The sequence below is a fragment of the Myxine glutinosa genome, chromosome 5 (genome assembly GCF_964187855.1).
Source record: "Myxine glutinosa chromosome 5, kmMyxGlut1.1, whole genome shotgun sequence".
NCBI classification, from domain to species: Eukaryota; Metazoa; Chordata; class Myxini; order Myxiniformes; family Myxinidae; genus Myxine; species Myxine glutinosa.
The window spans coordinates 147,057,712-147,074,981 of NC_136265.1; the positions used below are offsets into that span (position 1 = coordinate 147,057,712).

The 17,270-nt window shown below is 45.1% G+C and overlaps 1 protein-coding gene and 1 long non-coding RNA gene across 3 annotated transcripts in view; one reads left to right on the plus strand and one right to left on the minus strand.

Moving 5' to 3' along the window:
* The window catches only part of RRN3 (RNA polymerase I transcription factor RRN3), a 54,266-nt gene that overhangs the window by 22,070 nt on the left and 14,926 nt on the right, over positions 1–17,270 (plus strand). For both annotated transcript variants that reach the window (XM_068116029.2, XM_068116030.2), the window contains 4 exons: positions 15,605–15,674; positions 16,577–16,675; positions 16,756–16,854; positions 16,962–17,097. In XM_068116029.2, coding sequence (XP_067972130.2) covers positions 15,605–15,674; positions 16,577–16,675; positions 16,756–16,854; positions 16,962–17,097 — 404 coding nt within the window. The remainder of the gene's footprint in view (positions 1–15,604; positions 15,675–16,576; positions 16,676–16,755; positions 16,855–16,961; positions 17,098–17,270) is intronic.
* LOC144892392 (uncharacterized) lies at positions 585–7,174 on the minus strand. Its single transcript, XR_013623589.1, has 2 exons — positions 6,788–7,174; positions 585–2,738 (listed from the first exon to the last, which is right to left on the minus strand). It is a non-coding gene; the product is annotated as an uncharacterized LOC144892392 (long non-coding RNA).

A 17,270-nucleotide genomic window follows, 5' to 3' on the forward strand; every position in this document is an offset into this window, starting at 1 on the left:
GTAGCCTTTCAACACTGTTTGTGTTTGAGAACTCTGGACACTGTTTGAGAAGTTGTTTTCTTTAAAAAAAAAAGGAAATTGTTGATATAATTTACAGTTGCCTTCATAGCACAAATGAGAGCCTTACGGCAAACAGACAACATGTGTATGTGGATGATGGATTCACCTAGCATAGGTGGGCCATACAGTTATAGGACAACATACATATGGATTGATGCCCTGGTGTTGCCCTGGTGTTGGGCTAGCGGCTAGGGTGCCAGCTTAGGATCCGAGGATCCTGGGTTCGAATCCCGGTCGATTGCTGAATTAACGCCAGGGGAGTTGACTCAGCCTGTCATCCTTCCGAGGTCGGCTAATTGAGTACCAGTTCACTGGTAATTCCCTGTTTGTCGTTAAAGGCGGCAAAAAGGGTTGGCGTCGGGAAGGGCATCCGGCCGTAAAACATTGCTTCAAAAAGGGGACCGAAAAACAACAACAACCACGGTCCCCGAAAAAGGCCAACCCCCGCTTTGCGGGGAAAAATGGCCTCTAAAGGTGGTTATATATATATATGTCGAGAACAGAACCATGTTCCACACCTTGAGTTCAAGAGATAACAAGATTTAATGATGAACCAATATCACAGCGCTGTGGAGGGTGTAAGAGTCATACCCTTCACAAATGAACAGCATGGCCACATACACTCCTGAGTTCCTTACAGAAAGAACTTCCTTATATACTTGCAGAGTGTGATAAAAATCTCCGCTAATTTTGGCAAGTTTCAGCAGTATAATACACAATGGGGGAAACGTTGACCAGTACCCCCACCAATGTCCTATCTTCTTTGGCATGAGCAAAGGGCAAGATGCGGGAGGGAGAAAGAGCACCGTGACATTCTCAAAACTTATCTTCCATGTTGGCTTTTGGTCAAGGACAGACAGACGCGTTTTCACTAGGGGTCTAACAGAGCAAGCAGTTTCACTATCTTTCTACATTTTTTGGCACAGTTGGACAATAAAACATAGTTCAAAACAAGAGGGAATATGGTAAGCTTAATCCTTTTCACAAAGCATCCATTATTAAATGCAAACCACAATTACATAAGGCACAATAAAAGGCATGATCTCGACATTCCCCCATTTGGTCTCTACGAGACTACGTATCACAGAGACCAGGCCACATCGGCTTTATTTGCAAAGCAAAAGAGTATAGTGTTATATGTGGCCACATCGGGCTTTATTGAGTGTTGTATGTGTGTCCTCCAAGGGCATGCCACGCACATAAAGTACCTTGCATGCATGTTTGAAAGGTGTCATGTTGTGCGTGTTTGGAACATGAAGACTCAGAACATGAAAGTCTATTAACGTTTCGGATCCACAACGAAGGCCTCTGGTCCAGATGAGGTTCTGCTCTGCCAGGGGGCCAACTACCTCCCCTGCGGAACTTGCTCCCCCCACCCTTTGCAGATGCGGTCCTTGCAGATCTTCGAAGTTAATCAACGATCATGCCCATGAGATCTCTCACGTGCTGCTGTTCTGGGGAATACATAATGTTGTCAGTATCTTGTGTCTCATGTTCCTGGTCAGGGTACAGAGCGTTAAAAATCCGAATCACTTGAAGCAAAGAGATCCAAAACATTGAAGCAAAGAGAGGGACTTCCTTTATGTCAAAGTCTCCCATGGACGCCTGGTCGGCTTGCGGGTCTAGGATATCCATGTCGGGTCCCTCGACTGCCAGACCCAGCGTCGCAATCAGATTCATAGTTGGGTCGGAAGGGGGTGTACAGCTGTGAGCTTGTAATACATAAGAGGCGTTAGCCAGTACACGCAAGGGGTTTACCACACAAGTATCACAGTCATCACAAACATCAATACAGGCATCAGCCAGTTCCCACAAGGGATTTTCAACACAAGTATCACAGTCATCACAAAAATCAATACAATCTTCTGAAGCGCCGGTCACATCTGCCTTGTTGTAGGACCCATTCAGGTCGACGGCCTCTGTGGTCAAGATCATGGTTTTCCGACGGCGGTTTCTTCATCGTCCATCCTGAAAAATACTTTCTTACACACACCATGGTCAAATTCCTAGCCCCCCGTCCCACCAATTGGCATTTAGTTACCTTATCTCTCAGATGGTTGGCTTATTCATAGCCGCATTTCCTGTGTCGTGTCTGGAAATTTAAATGCCATATTTACTTTCACCAATTTCCGAAAATACCTTCCTTTTAATCATCTTCCCTACATCTAATAATACATGATTTACCAACCATTTCCCCCCCATTTGGTCAATGGAAATAATCGGTATTCTCCCCTTCAAAATTTCACTGTTATCCTATCAATACCTGGACATTTTTTCCCTTCTTTCCTAGATACGTGAATTTCACACCAGTATATACCCACTGGAAAAATTATCTGAAAAATAACGAAATCGTCTCCAAGTTCTCTAGCTAATCTCCATCCGCAATCGCCAACTTTACCCTCCTATGCATTTTGCCTTAGGTTTTAGAACCTAGAGTCTACTAAAACAACAACAACTAGCCTCCCAAAGCCATTTCCCTGCAAGAGCGGGGGTTAGCCTTGCGGTCCACATGACAATTTTCTTCATTTTGCTCTATCACCTCCCTTTGAGCAATAATTCAATTGATGTGATTCCCACATACCTGGTGGAGTTCTGTTCACCTGGTCTGCAGAGCCGTGATCCAATCTTCACCAGCCCCCAATCACCTCCTCGATTGGGGTCATTCTGCATGTAGCAATCTAACACAACGTTTTTAAACTTTACATTCATTGGTCCCCCCAGTGCAAGCCAACCCCTTGTATCACCTTCTTATCACAAAAACAACAGTCCATAACTAACCACTTTCCTTTATTTCCTCAACAATTCCTAACAAAGTCACCTGTCATTGACAAATAATCCATCTGAGTCGACTTTCCAATCCAATCATCTTTGCACTTTCCACGACCTTCTTCACACTTCCTCCCAAACCTTTCCTTCAGACACAACCCACATGAGTTATGAATACAATTTCCCCTTTCAGGCGCATGTCTAGCCACTCACAAAGTGTCCACAAGACAATGTCACCATATTTCACACCTCAGCTCTCGAGACCACCCAGGGGTCCCTTGAGAGATGCATCCTAATGTTAATCAGCTCTCGAGAGCTCAATTTTGAACAGGGGTAAAACCCAGCAATACTCAATTCTGCCAAGCAAGAGGCCAGAGCAGTATCACTCCCTCTTCCCTCTGCCCACCATAACTGGCAGACAGACAATGGCAAGCCACCAGCCCCAACCCTACAAGGCTCCAGCTCCCATCCAAAGGACACAAACTCCCTCAGACTGGCATAATCTCTTTGCTAGCTTATGTACGAACCAAGATTGCAAACAAATAGTTTTCCAAACAAAACTCAGTTGTCACCCTATTGCACCATATTGGCAGAATTCACTTCAGCTCTCTACCACTCTTGTGCCATTGCACCATATTGGCAGAATTCACTTCAGCTCTCTACCACTCTTGTGTCGAGTGGTGCCCCAAAATGACATTGCACGAACCCTTTCAATACCTGTTTAAACCTACTGCCATTTAACGACGCTTCCCAGATGACGGTTCCCCATACACTATTCTGGCACAAAATTGTTGCATCCCACAGATGCCACGAGTATTTGAACAAACTCATTTTCCTAATCCACCTGTTCAATTTTCATTTCAATTTAAAGTCAATCCAATGTCCTCTAATACCTCTCTTAGCATCCCATGCACCTGTTGCAGACACCTGTTTTAGCCTCTGGCCCAATAGCTGCCCAATAAACAAATAATAAAAAGAAAATAACCTGATCTATTTATTGAAATAGACCTAATTCTCATGTTGGTCAATTTTTTCACCCACTGTGACTCTCGCGTCAATCCTGCCATTTCCAATCACATTTCCAGCGAGGATGACGTCACTATTTCACACCTTTCCTCCCTTGAACAACGGGAGTCCTCCAAGAGATGCATTCCGATGTAAATCACTTCAAAGTACCCGAATAGCCCTACGGACTGCATCACTGAAATAAATCCTGGCTTCAAATCAACTTTCTCAAACTTAACTATGATAAATCTGAAATAATCGCATCATCTTCCTTCGAACTCAGAGCACACCGGCACAGTATGCATCAAACATTGGATTCATATTTCCACAGACCTCCACCACTCTGTTAAATCCTAAACATGCCCAATGGGCAATCCCCTCTGCTCAGGGCTGCAAAATGCTGGATTCTAACCTTCCCAAACACAGCTCTTGTCCGCCAGGCTGCAAATTCAAAGCATTTTCAGTCCCCCTTTTTTTCCATACACTAGCCAGTGTAAGCCAGCCAAACATAAACAAAGAGGTTCCAGCGAGCTGTGACCTCCATAACTCTAAACAACTCCACTGGCACTTTTTAAAACAAACTTTCCCAGTCACTTACTAAAATAAAGTGCAGCTCTTGTCCGTAGATATACGTTAACCAAGATTACATGAGACTTGACAACAATAGTACTGCCCCGTGGAGCAAGGCATCAGAGACAACTCCCCTCCACCTTGACTTACCCCAGGTAGAATTTGGCTACCTACAGAGAAAGTACCTGCACAACACATTTACAAACCAATTCGTCCCCTCGTATTAGGGGACATCACAAATGTTCCACCACAATTCACAGCAGGTGACCACCCACCTGCCTTCTGTCGAAGTCCAGTTCAATTTTCTGAGTTTCCATTCACAGACAGACAGACAGACGAACCCCCAACGTACTAACAGGATGGTCTCACAGAGGCCATTCCATTCAAATCTGTAGGCTGCCACGATTCTTCCCGCCAGGACACACCATCATAGTCACCATAGTCACACGACATGTCAGCAGACACAGTGAATGACATTCGACACCATAACTGACACCGCAGACACTGCTCCTCCTTGATCCATATCTGCAGACGCAGTCAGACACACCCAGTCGGACAAACAGACTGGCTCCACATTACAACTGCAAACATCCGAAATGACAACAGCTAACACCAAATATTTATTGTCCCCCTTTCAGGGAAGTCAAATCAACCACCATTAAAGCACAAAACAGAAAACGACCATATACTCAGAGTATACACCATATACTCAGAGTGAGACCCGAAAATCAAGCAGACAGACCGACAATCGAACCTGTCTTTCGACACTGCCGAACGACAAGTCTGCAGACACTGAGGGAGTGACTTTCGACCCCCAATAAATACCGCGGACACCGCTTTGGTCCGCACCTGCAACTCCATCACGCGCCTCCAACTTCTTTTTCGGCGCATCGATCAACACAAATGTACCGACGCATCTTATATTCTACACATTGCTATCCAACCTTTCGCCACAGTCCCATCACAAACAATGTATCTCTCGCGGCATGCATGGCAGGAATCACACTCGCATTGCACCAACATGGAATTCGAGCACATTCCATAGTTGCGAAAATATTGTGCTGGACAAGACATTATTATCATCGACTTGCGCTTTCACACGCATGGCAAAGTCCACGGATGTACAAAGTCAAAGTGCCCTCTCCATTAATTGATCCACACTGTACCTCGGCACACATCCTCAGATAATTAAATACATGTTTTAATCCAAGCGTGCATCCTCGCACCCGATCCACCATCACCTTCCAACCACCGCAGGTGCACCTGAACTCCATGGCACACCCGCAACTCCCTCAAAATCAGTGTTCAAAGACATGACTCCATGGACAGCCAGAAAGCCAGACAAATACGGACACACACACACACAGAGATAGACACAGGTGGGTTATCGCCTGCATTCTGTACAAATTCCATGTTCCTGTCCATAAGTTGGCCCATCAAGTGTAACCCCTTTCACGAAACCTTTTCTGAGGGTCAAATGTAACAGACAGACAGACCGGCAAATAGGCAGGGGCAAACCCCGAGGCCCCAGACACCATCACCACACACATACCCCGCATCACATAGGAGTATCAACATTTGTCATAGGAGTATCAACTTAAAATATCCACCCGCTCTGATCCTCCAGAGCTGAGGAAACCAGCCAACCTGAGCCCGACAGCAAATGCCATATGTCTTCGTCTCAAATCGAGGGCAAAATTTCACAATGGCAAACAATTAATATATTGTTCACATTCATCTTGGTCACCCCAACCCATCCTGGCTCTCCCAAGAGCTCCGTGTCCGGACAGACAGACAGATAAACAGACCGGGTGAAATCATAACCATCCATCCTTCCGATTGGACTCACGCCAGCATCACATGTCATTCTTGCCTTCATTCAACGCATTCTGCCATCCCAAGTCGGCCAAATACAAGCCCCGGCCATGCCGTTGAATAAACACCCAGTCGGTTGACAGCCTATCATCTTTGACTTTTACTCCCATTCTCCCTTGCTACATCTGGAGAGCCGTTAATGTGGGGATGTAATTGAACACTTGTTTTAAAGCCCTGTCTACACATGCTCTCCATAACATACTCATTATTCCCTGCCAATTTTCCCCAGCAGACTGAGTCCCACATGGCATCTCAAAATCTAAACTGATACCTTTTATTTCTTCCCCAAATTTACTCATCCGGATTGCCCAACGCCCGCAGGCAATTTGGGGAACCCCTTGTCAATCAATGACACACATCAATGACACACACACAATAAACACAAATACACGCTGCAATGACAGATCATTCATTCCCTTATACACACATACCATGTGACTGACACTTCATTTTCCATACAATACAGTATAAATTCATGCACACTCCATATACTTCCTACCTGTGAACTTACCTGGCTCCTTGCTGTGATGTGAGCCTATCCATCCCTTGGTTTCTACCTGGATTTCTTTCTTCCTGTGCTTTTGAAGTCTCAGCACTTCTCCTGCCTTTCTCCTATCTGGTACCTGCGCTTTTCTGATTCCAGTTTAATTTATCCTTCTCCAAAAATCACATAAACATTTCCTATTTCCACATATAAGAAATAACCAATATCTCCCTTGAGATACAAAACAAAACGCTTCCAACTCTAGCATCCCAAAGTCTTCCTTGGAAGCATGCTCGACAATGCAGCACTGCTTCCACTCAGCACACAACATACATGTGCTCACTCCAACACATCACTTCAAGCTACCTCATCACTCGCATTGTTCACACACACGAATGCGTCTCCTGCTTGTGCACAGCATGGTCCGCATTCCTGTCTCGATTCTGTCCCACCTCGCTGTTCCCCGCGAGGCAGCTACTCCGTTGCCCCGGCAACCTGCCTGCATGTCTCGGCTCGCGTGTTTACAGCTGGATTCCACACACCTCGTACATTATAATCCTCTCTGTTTTATTTCTCCAGATCTAACCTCATCTTTTGTCCAGAAAGAGCTAATACTTGACCTGCCTATAGCATATTGTCAGAACTCCTTCCTTTGGGTAAAAACTGCACCGGATGTGCATGCCTTAAATCCTGAGACAGGACAAAGAAGGCCTTGAGGGGGGGGGGGGTTTATCAGATACACACATCCAGTGCGTAGCTTAACTTAAAATACTCATCGTCCTACCTTCCTTGGGCTAGTCCCTCCAGTGGGTCGAAGATCGGGCCGCCCCCCGATCTGTAATACCCTTCTCTTAACACAGTACTATTACTCCGACATACCTTAATCTCCCTTAAGATATTTAATTAACGTGCACGGAACATTTTCCCGTCCATGCGCCCAGGCGGTCGCTCCCAGCGCACGGCAGCACGACCCCCATTTGCAAGAAGCAGCTCGTGATGCGTACAAGGCGCAAGGAAGCGCCCCGAGGCCATCCACCGAAAAATCCTGCCTTTTAGTTTACCGCGCCGATATTTCCCTAATCCGGTCCTCCCGCGGCGCTAACTCGCGGTCAATGCTTGTATAGCGCTTCTAACTTGTCTAACTTATCACCCATGCCAGGGCTTTCCTAAAGGGGTTCTCCCTTCTTAACTTAGCTTAACACTTATCCTGGCCATCCTCCTTGGGTCCCCTCCGTTAGTCCGCAGCCAATACTTTCTCTGGTTACTATCAACCCCATCAACTCCATCTTGTCTCTAGACTGCCCTGCCTGGGAAGTTCTTGGCTTTACCAAGAAGTCCCCCCTTTTTGCTAACCGACCCCCATTTCTTGGTTCATCAATAGACAACTTGTTACCCGAGCCAAATAGGCCTGTACTTACACACCAGATTCCAATTTGTTCGTGATCCAAGCACGGAACGACGAAATGGAAGACAGACAGCCTGAGTGAGTGAACGGAGCTCAATTTGGAAAGACCCCTCAGTATGAAAACTCACGTTAATCGAATCAGTGCTGGCCAGCCTCTCCGCTGAGTCCCCACAGGGTCTGCCTCCCAAATATCGCTCAGAGTCGGATCCCACTTCTGACACCAAAACTGTCGAGAACAGAACCATGTTCCACACCTTGAGTTCAAGAGATAACAAGATTTAATGATGAACCAATATCACAGCGCTGTGGAGGGTGTAAGAGTCATACCCTTCACAAATGAACAGCATGGCCACATACACTCCTGAGTTCCTTACAGAAAGAACTTCCTTATATACTTGCAGAGTGTGATAAAAATCTCCGCTAATTTTGGCAAGTTTCAGCAGTATAATACACAATGGGGGAAACGTTGACCAGTACCCCCACCAATGTCCTATCTTCTTTGGCATGAGCAAAGGGCAAGATGCGGGAGGGAGAAAGAGCACCGTGACATTCTCAAAACTTATCTTCCATGTTGGCTTTTGGTCAAGGACAGACAGACGCGTTTTCACTAGGGGTCTAACAGAGCAAGCAGTTTCACTATCTTTCTACATTTTTTGGCACAGTTGGACAATAAAACATAGTTCAAAACAAGAGGGAATATGGTAAGCTTAATCCTTTTCACAAAGCATCCATTATTAAATGCAAACCACAATTACATAAGGCACAATAAAAGGCATGATCTCGACATATATACATATGGATTGATGGATGCACCTAGCACAGATGGGCCATACAGCTGTAGAACAACATACTCGTACATATGGATGGATTGATGCACCTAACATAGATGGGCTATACGACTATAGGACAATATACATATGAATGGATGGATGTGTAGTGGATTTTATATGCACCTGGTCGAACTTGGACAATGTACAAGAGATTTATTAATAGATAAGGATAACATGCATGGGAGATATGGACGCTTAAGCAAGTAGCACCATTTCTCTTCTCACACAGTCAGCACCAACATCATCTCAAAGAATCGCAACTTGTATTCTGCTTAATATCCTTTCTTCAGAGGACAAGGAACTCTTTCACAAACATTTCCCCAGTTTCACAGATTGTAGCAAGGAGAAAGACTCGGCAGGCAGGGAGCTCATAAGGAAAGAATGTTAACGCAAGGTCAAACAAAGATTTTGTCAACAGCTTCTCAAAACCAGACAGTCAGACGCTAGTAAGCCAAATGGGTCATACTGCCCCCCCACCCCCAATTAACTTGAGATTCGAATGAAATCCCTTACAGATGCACCTCGCATAGATGGGCTATACGACTACAGGACAATATACATATGGATGGATGGTTGCACCTAGCATCGATTGGCTATACGACTATAGGACAATATACATATGGATGGATGGTTGCACCGAGCATCGATTGGCTATACGACTATCGGACAATATACATATGGATGGATGGTTGCACCTAGCATCGATTGGCTATACGACTAGAGGACAATATACATATGGATGGATGGACCTAGCATAGATGGGAGTTGTCATTTATTTTTGTCAATTTACATTTCAAAGTATGAATTCAATCTGTTGGATTCTGCTGAATCAGCATTCAAATGTGTAATTATGCTCCATCCGCACCATGTCGTGGTGTCCTGCCGGGAGTTGTAACCTTTTGAGCAGTGCTGAACAGCAGACTCACTTTTGTGGTATACGTGATTGCATAGCCGTTTATAGCCGCGACAAAAGCAAAGCTTTTTTTTTTTTTTTTTTTCACCCACAAAATTTGCGTACATGCTATATAGTCCTTGAGCCAACCGGCCATTTTTTGAAGTGAATGCTCTGGGGGGGGGGGGGGGGGGGGGGGGGGGGGGAGTAATTCTCATTATGATTTTCCATTAGACCAATGTCTCAAGTGTCAGAAAAGGTGTGATGGACATCTGAGAACGGTAGCTTAGTGCCCGGATGGACGCCATCTTTGAAACCACCCAGCTCGAAAATGCCCATTTGGTGGGGTACATTGTTGCACGTGTATCTGGACTTCTATACTAGCTATCGATGTGCGGTTGACGACTAAATATACGTCCGATGTGTATATACGTCTAAATAAATAAAATAAATATTTTTTATATACGACCGTCTAAATAAAAAATAATATGAAGCATTTTGTTTTAGATTAATTATTATAAAAATCAATTATCGAAAAAAAATCATATATTTTTCAATATTTTATTATTAGACTTGTACTTTTTTTAGTGAAACAACACTGGTATGATTTTCCAAATTATGCATTGTGCTACACCGTTTATCTGTCTATAAAAATAACTCAAAAACTAAAACATATCATCCACCACGAGTGTACACAAAAAATATATGAAAAGGCATGCACTTTCCACAAACCGAAACTATGTCAGTTGGAATTTCCCGCCGATAATCAACCCACAGAACCCAGTGCCGAAAGTGACGTCAGTCTATTCTTTATCTATATTCTATATTCTATATCTCAGTCTGAGATTTGTTGCGGTGACCTGATTAATTTCTGAGGCGGGGGGGGGGGGGGGGGGGGGAACCATGTGTTCGCTGGAACCATGCGAACAGACAATCAGTTTGTGGACTGGTTTCAACATCATGACTAGAGATCGTGTTCAGGTGACGGAAGATGTAGTTGGCTACCTGCCGACTATAAACGCGCCTGCCACAGATATGGCAACAGTGCAAGAAATCCTCAGAGAAGCTCTGAACATCATGTCATCACTTCAGCTTGAGCGTATACCGGTGGTGCTAGACCAGGCACTATTTGCTAAGGCGACCGAAATAGCATGGAAAGATGTCGATCGATATGGAAGAATCGTGCTCATGATGGGGAACTTCCATACCATCTGTAACTTCATGTCGAGCATTGGGAAAATGTTTGGAGATGCAGGCCTTCGGGATGTAGCTGTTGAGTCAGGAGTAATCGCTGAAGGTTCCATCAACAGGGTTCTGGAAGGCAAGCAATACAACCGTGCTGTGCGACTCCACAAGTTGATGTACGAGGCACTAATGCGCATCATTTGGAAGGGCTTCCAGGTGTGGATAGAAAGCAATCATCCTGACAAGGAACCCCAGATTCGAAGCACTGACCTCAAAATTCGCAGCATCAAGGAGGATGTTTGCCACGAGACTCTCGCTGCTGCTCTCGATGATGATTCATGTGTACAGAGCTTTGACATGTTCGCGAAATACCTACATTTTCTGCGAACCAAACATGGAGACCTGGCTCGCTTCTGGATGATGTATATTGATATGGTAGAGACCCTGCTGGGGTTGATTCGTGCGGATAGAGAAGGCGACTGGATGCTTCACTTGGCTTGTGTCAGAAGAGTGATCCCTTGGTGTTTCGCAATGAACAAGGTGAACTATGCTAGATATCTACCAGTGTACTATGCACAGATGACGCAACTCCACGAAACATGCCCCGAGTTGTACAGGCATTTCAATCAAGGCTACTTCTCCGTACAGCTTAGACCAGGGAATCCATTTGCCAGAATCGCTGTTGATCAGACAACAGAAGAAACAGTAAACAAAGATACGCAAACAGCTGGAGGAACACGAGGTTTTAGTCTTCGACAAGGGGCTGTGTCACGATACTATCTAACTGCAGAAAATCGGGCTACTGCACTGAGGCAACTACGAGAAACTATCCTTGTGAATGGCAGCGACACATCTCACGCCAAGCACCCTGACTTGTCTACTTCTCGCATCAAACGTGATGAGTCTGGCGTCACAGCTATCTGTGATCTACTGGAAAATGACTGGACCAATCCATTCGCCGATGATCCGTCATGTCTTCTCAGTATATCTACCGGAGCGGCTGCGAGGGAGGACGTTTCTAATGACCTACTCAACACCCTGCAAAAGGGGGAAGCGGCGTATCAAAGCTTCCAGAAACGTCTTGAAGAGGGAACAGGCTTTCATGACACATTGAACAAGCTAAACTTGAAGACCTTTGGTAAGATCAAGCAGAAAGTTGTGAAGGGCACAAACAAGGAGATCGTCCTGAGAGCTGACAGACAACTGTTTGCCACCATGATACTCATCGCCAAGACAAGGAACCTCGACATGCAACTTGTCCTTTGTCACCCACTAGGGCCGTTACCATGGTCTTTGGCAAACGTTGATGGGTCAATGAAAAAAACGAACAAAGCTGCACTTGCGAAACACATGGAAGGTCTTGTGGAACCAGCCGAGAACGTTGACAAGCGAAGTGCAACAATAATTGATGCGATGGCTCTCATACAAAAGATGCATGGCGAGAACGACACGTTCGAAGAACTATCTGACCGCATCCTTGCTGCAGCGCTTCACGCTGGTCAAGGCAGTGAGCGCATCGATGTTGTCTTTGACACATACACAGAAGAATCCATCAAAGCAGCTGAGCGTGTGAACCGCGGTTCAAATGAAGGCATCAGTTTCAGCGAGATCAGACCCGCACACAAAATCATGAACTGGCGGCGTCTCCTTGCTTGCAGCCAGACAAAGGAGAAACTGGTTGTGTTTCTGGCGGAGTCGTGGAAACATGAAACAAATCGCGAAAAGCTAGGCAACAGAACACTGTATGTCACCTGTGGTGAAAAATGTCTGGTACTGACCCGCGATAGGTGGAAGTTGGTGCAAGCACTCGAATGTAGCCACGAGGAAGCAGACACGCGTATGTTTCTCCACGCAAAGCACGCCGCTACCCACTACAAGACGATCATCTTAGTGGCAGATGACACCGACGTTCTGATCATCAGTCTTCATCTCAGCAGAACCATCGATAGTCAGCTCTTCATCAGACGAGGAACAAAGGTTCGAGTCAGAATGATCGACGTTGGAAAGTTGGCTGCGGTATTGGGGTCTGGAGTTTGCAGTGCATTGCCAGGGCTTCATGCATGGAGCGGGTGTGACACTGTGAGTGCTCTGGCTAGCCAAGGAAAGATAAAGGCTTTGAAGCTTGTGCAAGCGAATGAGCTGTATCTTCAAGCATTCACAGATCTGGGATCTTCGTGGAATGTACCAACAGACGTCTTCAATAGCATTCAGGCCTTCACGTGTCAGCTGTACGCCAAGAACACGAAGATCGTCGGTGTTAATTCGCTCCGTTATCACATGTTCTGTGCAAAGAAGGGCCAGATCGAATCTGGACAATTGCCGCCTTGTGAAGACTCCTTGATGCAGCATACGCTTAGGGCCAACTATCAGGCGGCTATCTGGCGACGCAGCCTTGAAAACCTACCAGACGTCCCAACACCATCAGCAGGACATGGTTGGGAACTCGATGATGGCGGTTCGCTCACAATCCGATGGATGGCGGGTCTACCAGCTCCAGATGTCGTCTTGAATCTCATCTCATGCACATGCAGAAGGACGTGTCGACCGTCAGATTGCTCCTGCATACTGAATGGGTTGAAGTGCACTGTTGTGTGTAAGCTGCAGGGATGCTCCAACATGGTGCAGGATGATGCTATCGTGGCTCAGGATGCCAATGACTGATGGCGACTCTGATGATTAACTTTGTGTGCACTGTATATTGTATAGCATATGTTGTTCTCTATTATAATGCAGGCCAAATTGCCTGAAAATCTTTATAGACAGATAAACGGTTTAGCAAAATGTATAATTTGGAAGATCATACCGGTGTTATTTGACTAAAACATGACATGTTCAATGATACCTCCGCTTGCTTATTAGGAATATACATCGTATGGTGTTAAAATCAGCTCCATACGTCTTTCCAAACTCTAGTAATGAATAATTAATATAATTGGCGGCCATTTTGAAATCCAAGATGGCCACCAAAGTGCAGATTTCCTATGTAACAATTTCCGCCTGCTTATTAGATATCGTATGGTGTTAAAATCCTCTCCGTACGACATTCCTAACTTGCGTTATCGTCAGAATAGATAATGCCAGCGGCGGCCTAAGTCATTTTATGCCTCTTTACATTTATTTGTTGTAAACTCGTGGTGGATGATATGTTTTAGTTTTTGAGTTATTTTTATAGACAGATAAACGGTGTAGCACAATGCATAATTTGGAAAATCATACCAGTGTTGTTTCACTAAAAAAAGTACAAGTCTAATAATAAAATATTGAAAAATATATGATTTTTTTTCGATAATTGATTTTTATAATAATTAATCTAAAACAAAATGCTTCATATTATTTTTTATTTAGACGGTACACATCGGACGTATATTTAGTCGTCAACCGCACATCGATAGCTAGTATAGAAGTCCAGATACACGTGCAACAATGTACCCCACCAAATGGGCATTTTCGAGCTGGGTGGTTTCAAAGATGGCGTCCATCCGGGCACTAAGCTACCGTTCTCAGATGTCCATCACACCTTTTCTGACACTTGAGACATTGGTCTAATGGAAAATCATAATGAGAATTACTCCCCCCGCCGGAGCATTACTTTTGGTCTGGCTCAAGGACTAATATGGATGGCCCTTGGATATTAAAAACTGAAATAATAATTTGTTCATACTTTGCAGTGATCGGATCGTCATTCACAGCTAATGAAGTTTGTTCAATGAACCCATAAACCTCTCAAACATGAGTTTGAATCATTAGGAATAGGTAAATAACTTGTCCACTTGAGGTATCTTGATAACCACTAATAGAAGCTGCCTGAGCTTGTGAGAGGGATCGGGGCTTGGAGGGTAGAGGGGTGGTTGTGTGCAGTTGGCCTCGGCACACCGAACGGCCACGGGGAGAGAAATGGTTCTTCCTGCGTACTGTTCTCTCTAAAGCTCGAGCAACTCGTCAATCTCAAGATTGCTCCAAACATATCGAGACTTGCCATTTGTCCACCATTTTTATCGGTCCTCCAGTGGGTGAGTGACGTCACAATTTTGGTGGCGTTGCCAGAAACGTGATGACGTTTACGGTGCTACAGATCATGGGTGGACGGTACCTTTTGCGGGACTTGCCGGTTCTGCATCCACTTTGAAGGAAGCTCGGGGTTTAGGTGGAAATGACCAAGTCAGTGGTTTGGGGTGCAATTGTGGTCAGTGGATTGAAATGCGGTGCGAATGGGGCGTCATTGTCTTGTCTAAGATGTGTTCATCATCTAAGCAGTTCAATTCCTCATTGGGGGCCTCGGAAATGAGAAGTGAAATTAATTCACCATTAAAGTATTTGCAATTTTAAATTGCTGTTGTTTTTTGTTGTAAATGCAACTAAAATTCATTTTTGCATTATAAAGCCATGTGGAAGAACACTTGGTCTTTTTCCCAGAAACATGGAAGCCAGTTTGAGCTTTGTTCTGGACACACGGCACTGTCATTGACTACAAGTCATAATTTACATTTTGTTTTGTTTTCTAATATACTGTTTCTGCTGTTTTTGTTTTATAGAACACCGACCTTTTTGATGCCAATTCTGGTGGAAAAGTTTCCTTTTGTGGCCAAATCCGCTCGCACACAAGTATGCCGATCCACAGACTGTCAATTTTGAACTGTTAATGGAGGCTCACAGTAATTACGGGAAATTGGAATGTAATTTGGGATGCTTTGTTCAGCGAAGCAGAGTATGAACATCTTTCCTGGCTGTATAGTATGGTGAGGTTTATAGAATCCAGGGAAATGTCTGCCTGGTTTGTATTACAAATTCTTTTTGTGAACTTTCACTTTCCTTCATCTGCCTTGCTCTAGTCTGTGCTCATTTACACACCTGGGCCTATTTGCTCTTTCTGGTCTCTCTCTGTCTGTCTTTCTCCCTGTCTGTGTGTGTGTGTGTGTGTGTGTGTGTGTGTGTGTGTGTGTGTGTGTGTGTGTGTCTGGCTCTCTGTCTCTGTGTGTCTGGCTCTCTGTCTCTGTGTGTCTGGCTCTCTGTCTCTGTGTGTCTGGCTCTCTGTCTCTGTGTGTCTGGCTCTCTGTCTCTGTGTGTCTGTCTCTGTGTGTCTGTCTCTGTGTCTGGCTGTCTGTCTCTGTGTCTGGCTGTCTGTCTCTGTGTCTGGCTGTCTGTCTCTCCCTCTCTTCCTCTCTTTCCCCCGTCTTCCTCTTTTACCTCTTCCCCTTCTCTTTCCCTCTCGCCCTCCCCCCCTCTCTTACCCCCTCTCTCTCACCGCCGTCTCTCTCTCCCCTCTCTCCCTTTCCCCCCTATCTCTCTCCCCTTCGTTTCACCCCCTCTCCCTCCTCCTCCTCTCTCTCTACCACTCCTTAACTCCCTCTCACCCTTTCTTCCTCCCTCCCTCTCTCCGTCATTCTCACTCCCATTCACTCTCTCTCTCTCTCTCTCTCTCTCTCTCTCTCTCTCTGCTGTCTTATGCTGAAAGATTATTTACCGAGTTCACACCAATAATGCTGTTCTGCACAACCTATCACCAGGAGTGCTATTTGCACAATTTGCTGCAAGTGACGACGTACCTGCCTGCTCTGCGGAGGGACATTCTACTGCTCTTGCTAGAGAAGCTCCTGAAACTTGATGTAAGTGATAGTTTTGACATTTGAGCAAATTGAGTGATATAAGAGAGTGGGCCTGCACCAATAATCGATGGAATATCCAGGTGAGCGTGTCACGGATGGATATAGAGGAGGCAGAGGAGACGGCAAAAAACGCTCGAAGTCAGCATAACAACGCAAACGGAGAGATGGTCTTCAACATGGTAAGACTGGGGTGGCCTTTAGCAGAGCCTACAGCACGGCGAATGGGTACAAACTGAGCATCAAGAGTCTATCTCTGCAACTCCTCGCATGTGTTTTTCTTCCATAGGATGAGGACGTCACTCAAACAAATTCTAGTGTAGATGGTGATGATGAGGAGAGCATGGCACATACTGTGGCTGACACCCTGGACATTCTCATGGATATTTTGTTTTCCTACATCCGGGACGTCTGTCTACCAAATGGTAGCTTTTCATTTATGACTTTTCTTCATCTGCTTTTTACCTTTGTCCTATATTTGGAGTTAAAATGGAGGATTCAGGTAAATTAAAGTGAATGTGTGTTATATCTGTATTCTTCATTTAAATATGACATGTATGTACCAGCAGTGTTGTGATTCTCGACCCTTCATTAACAC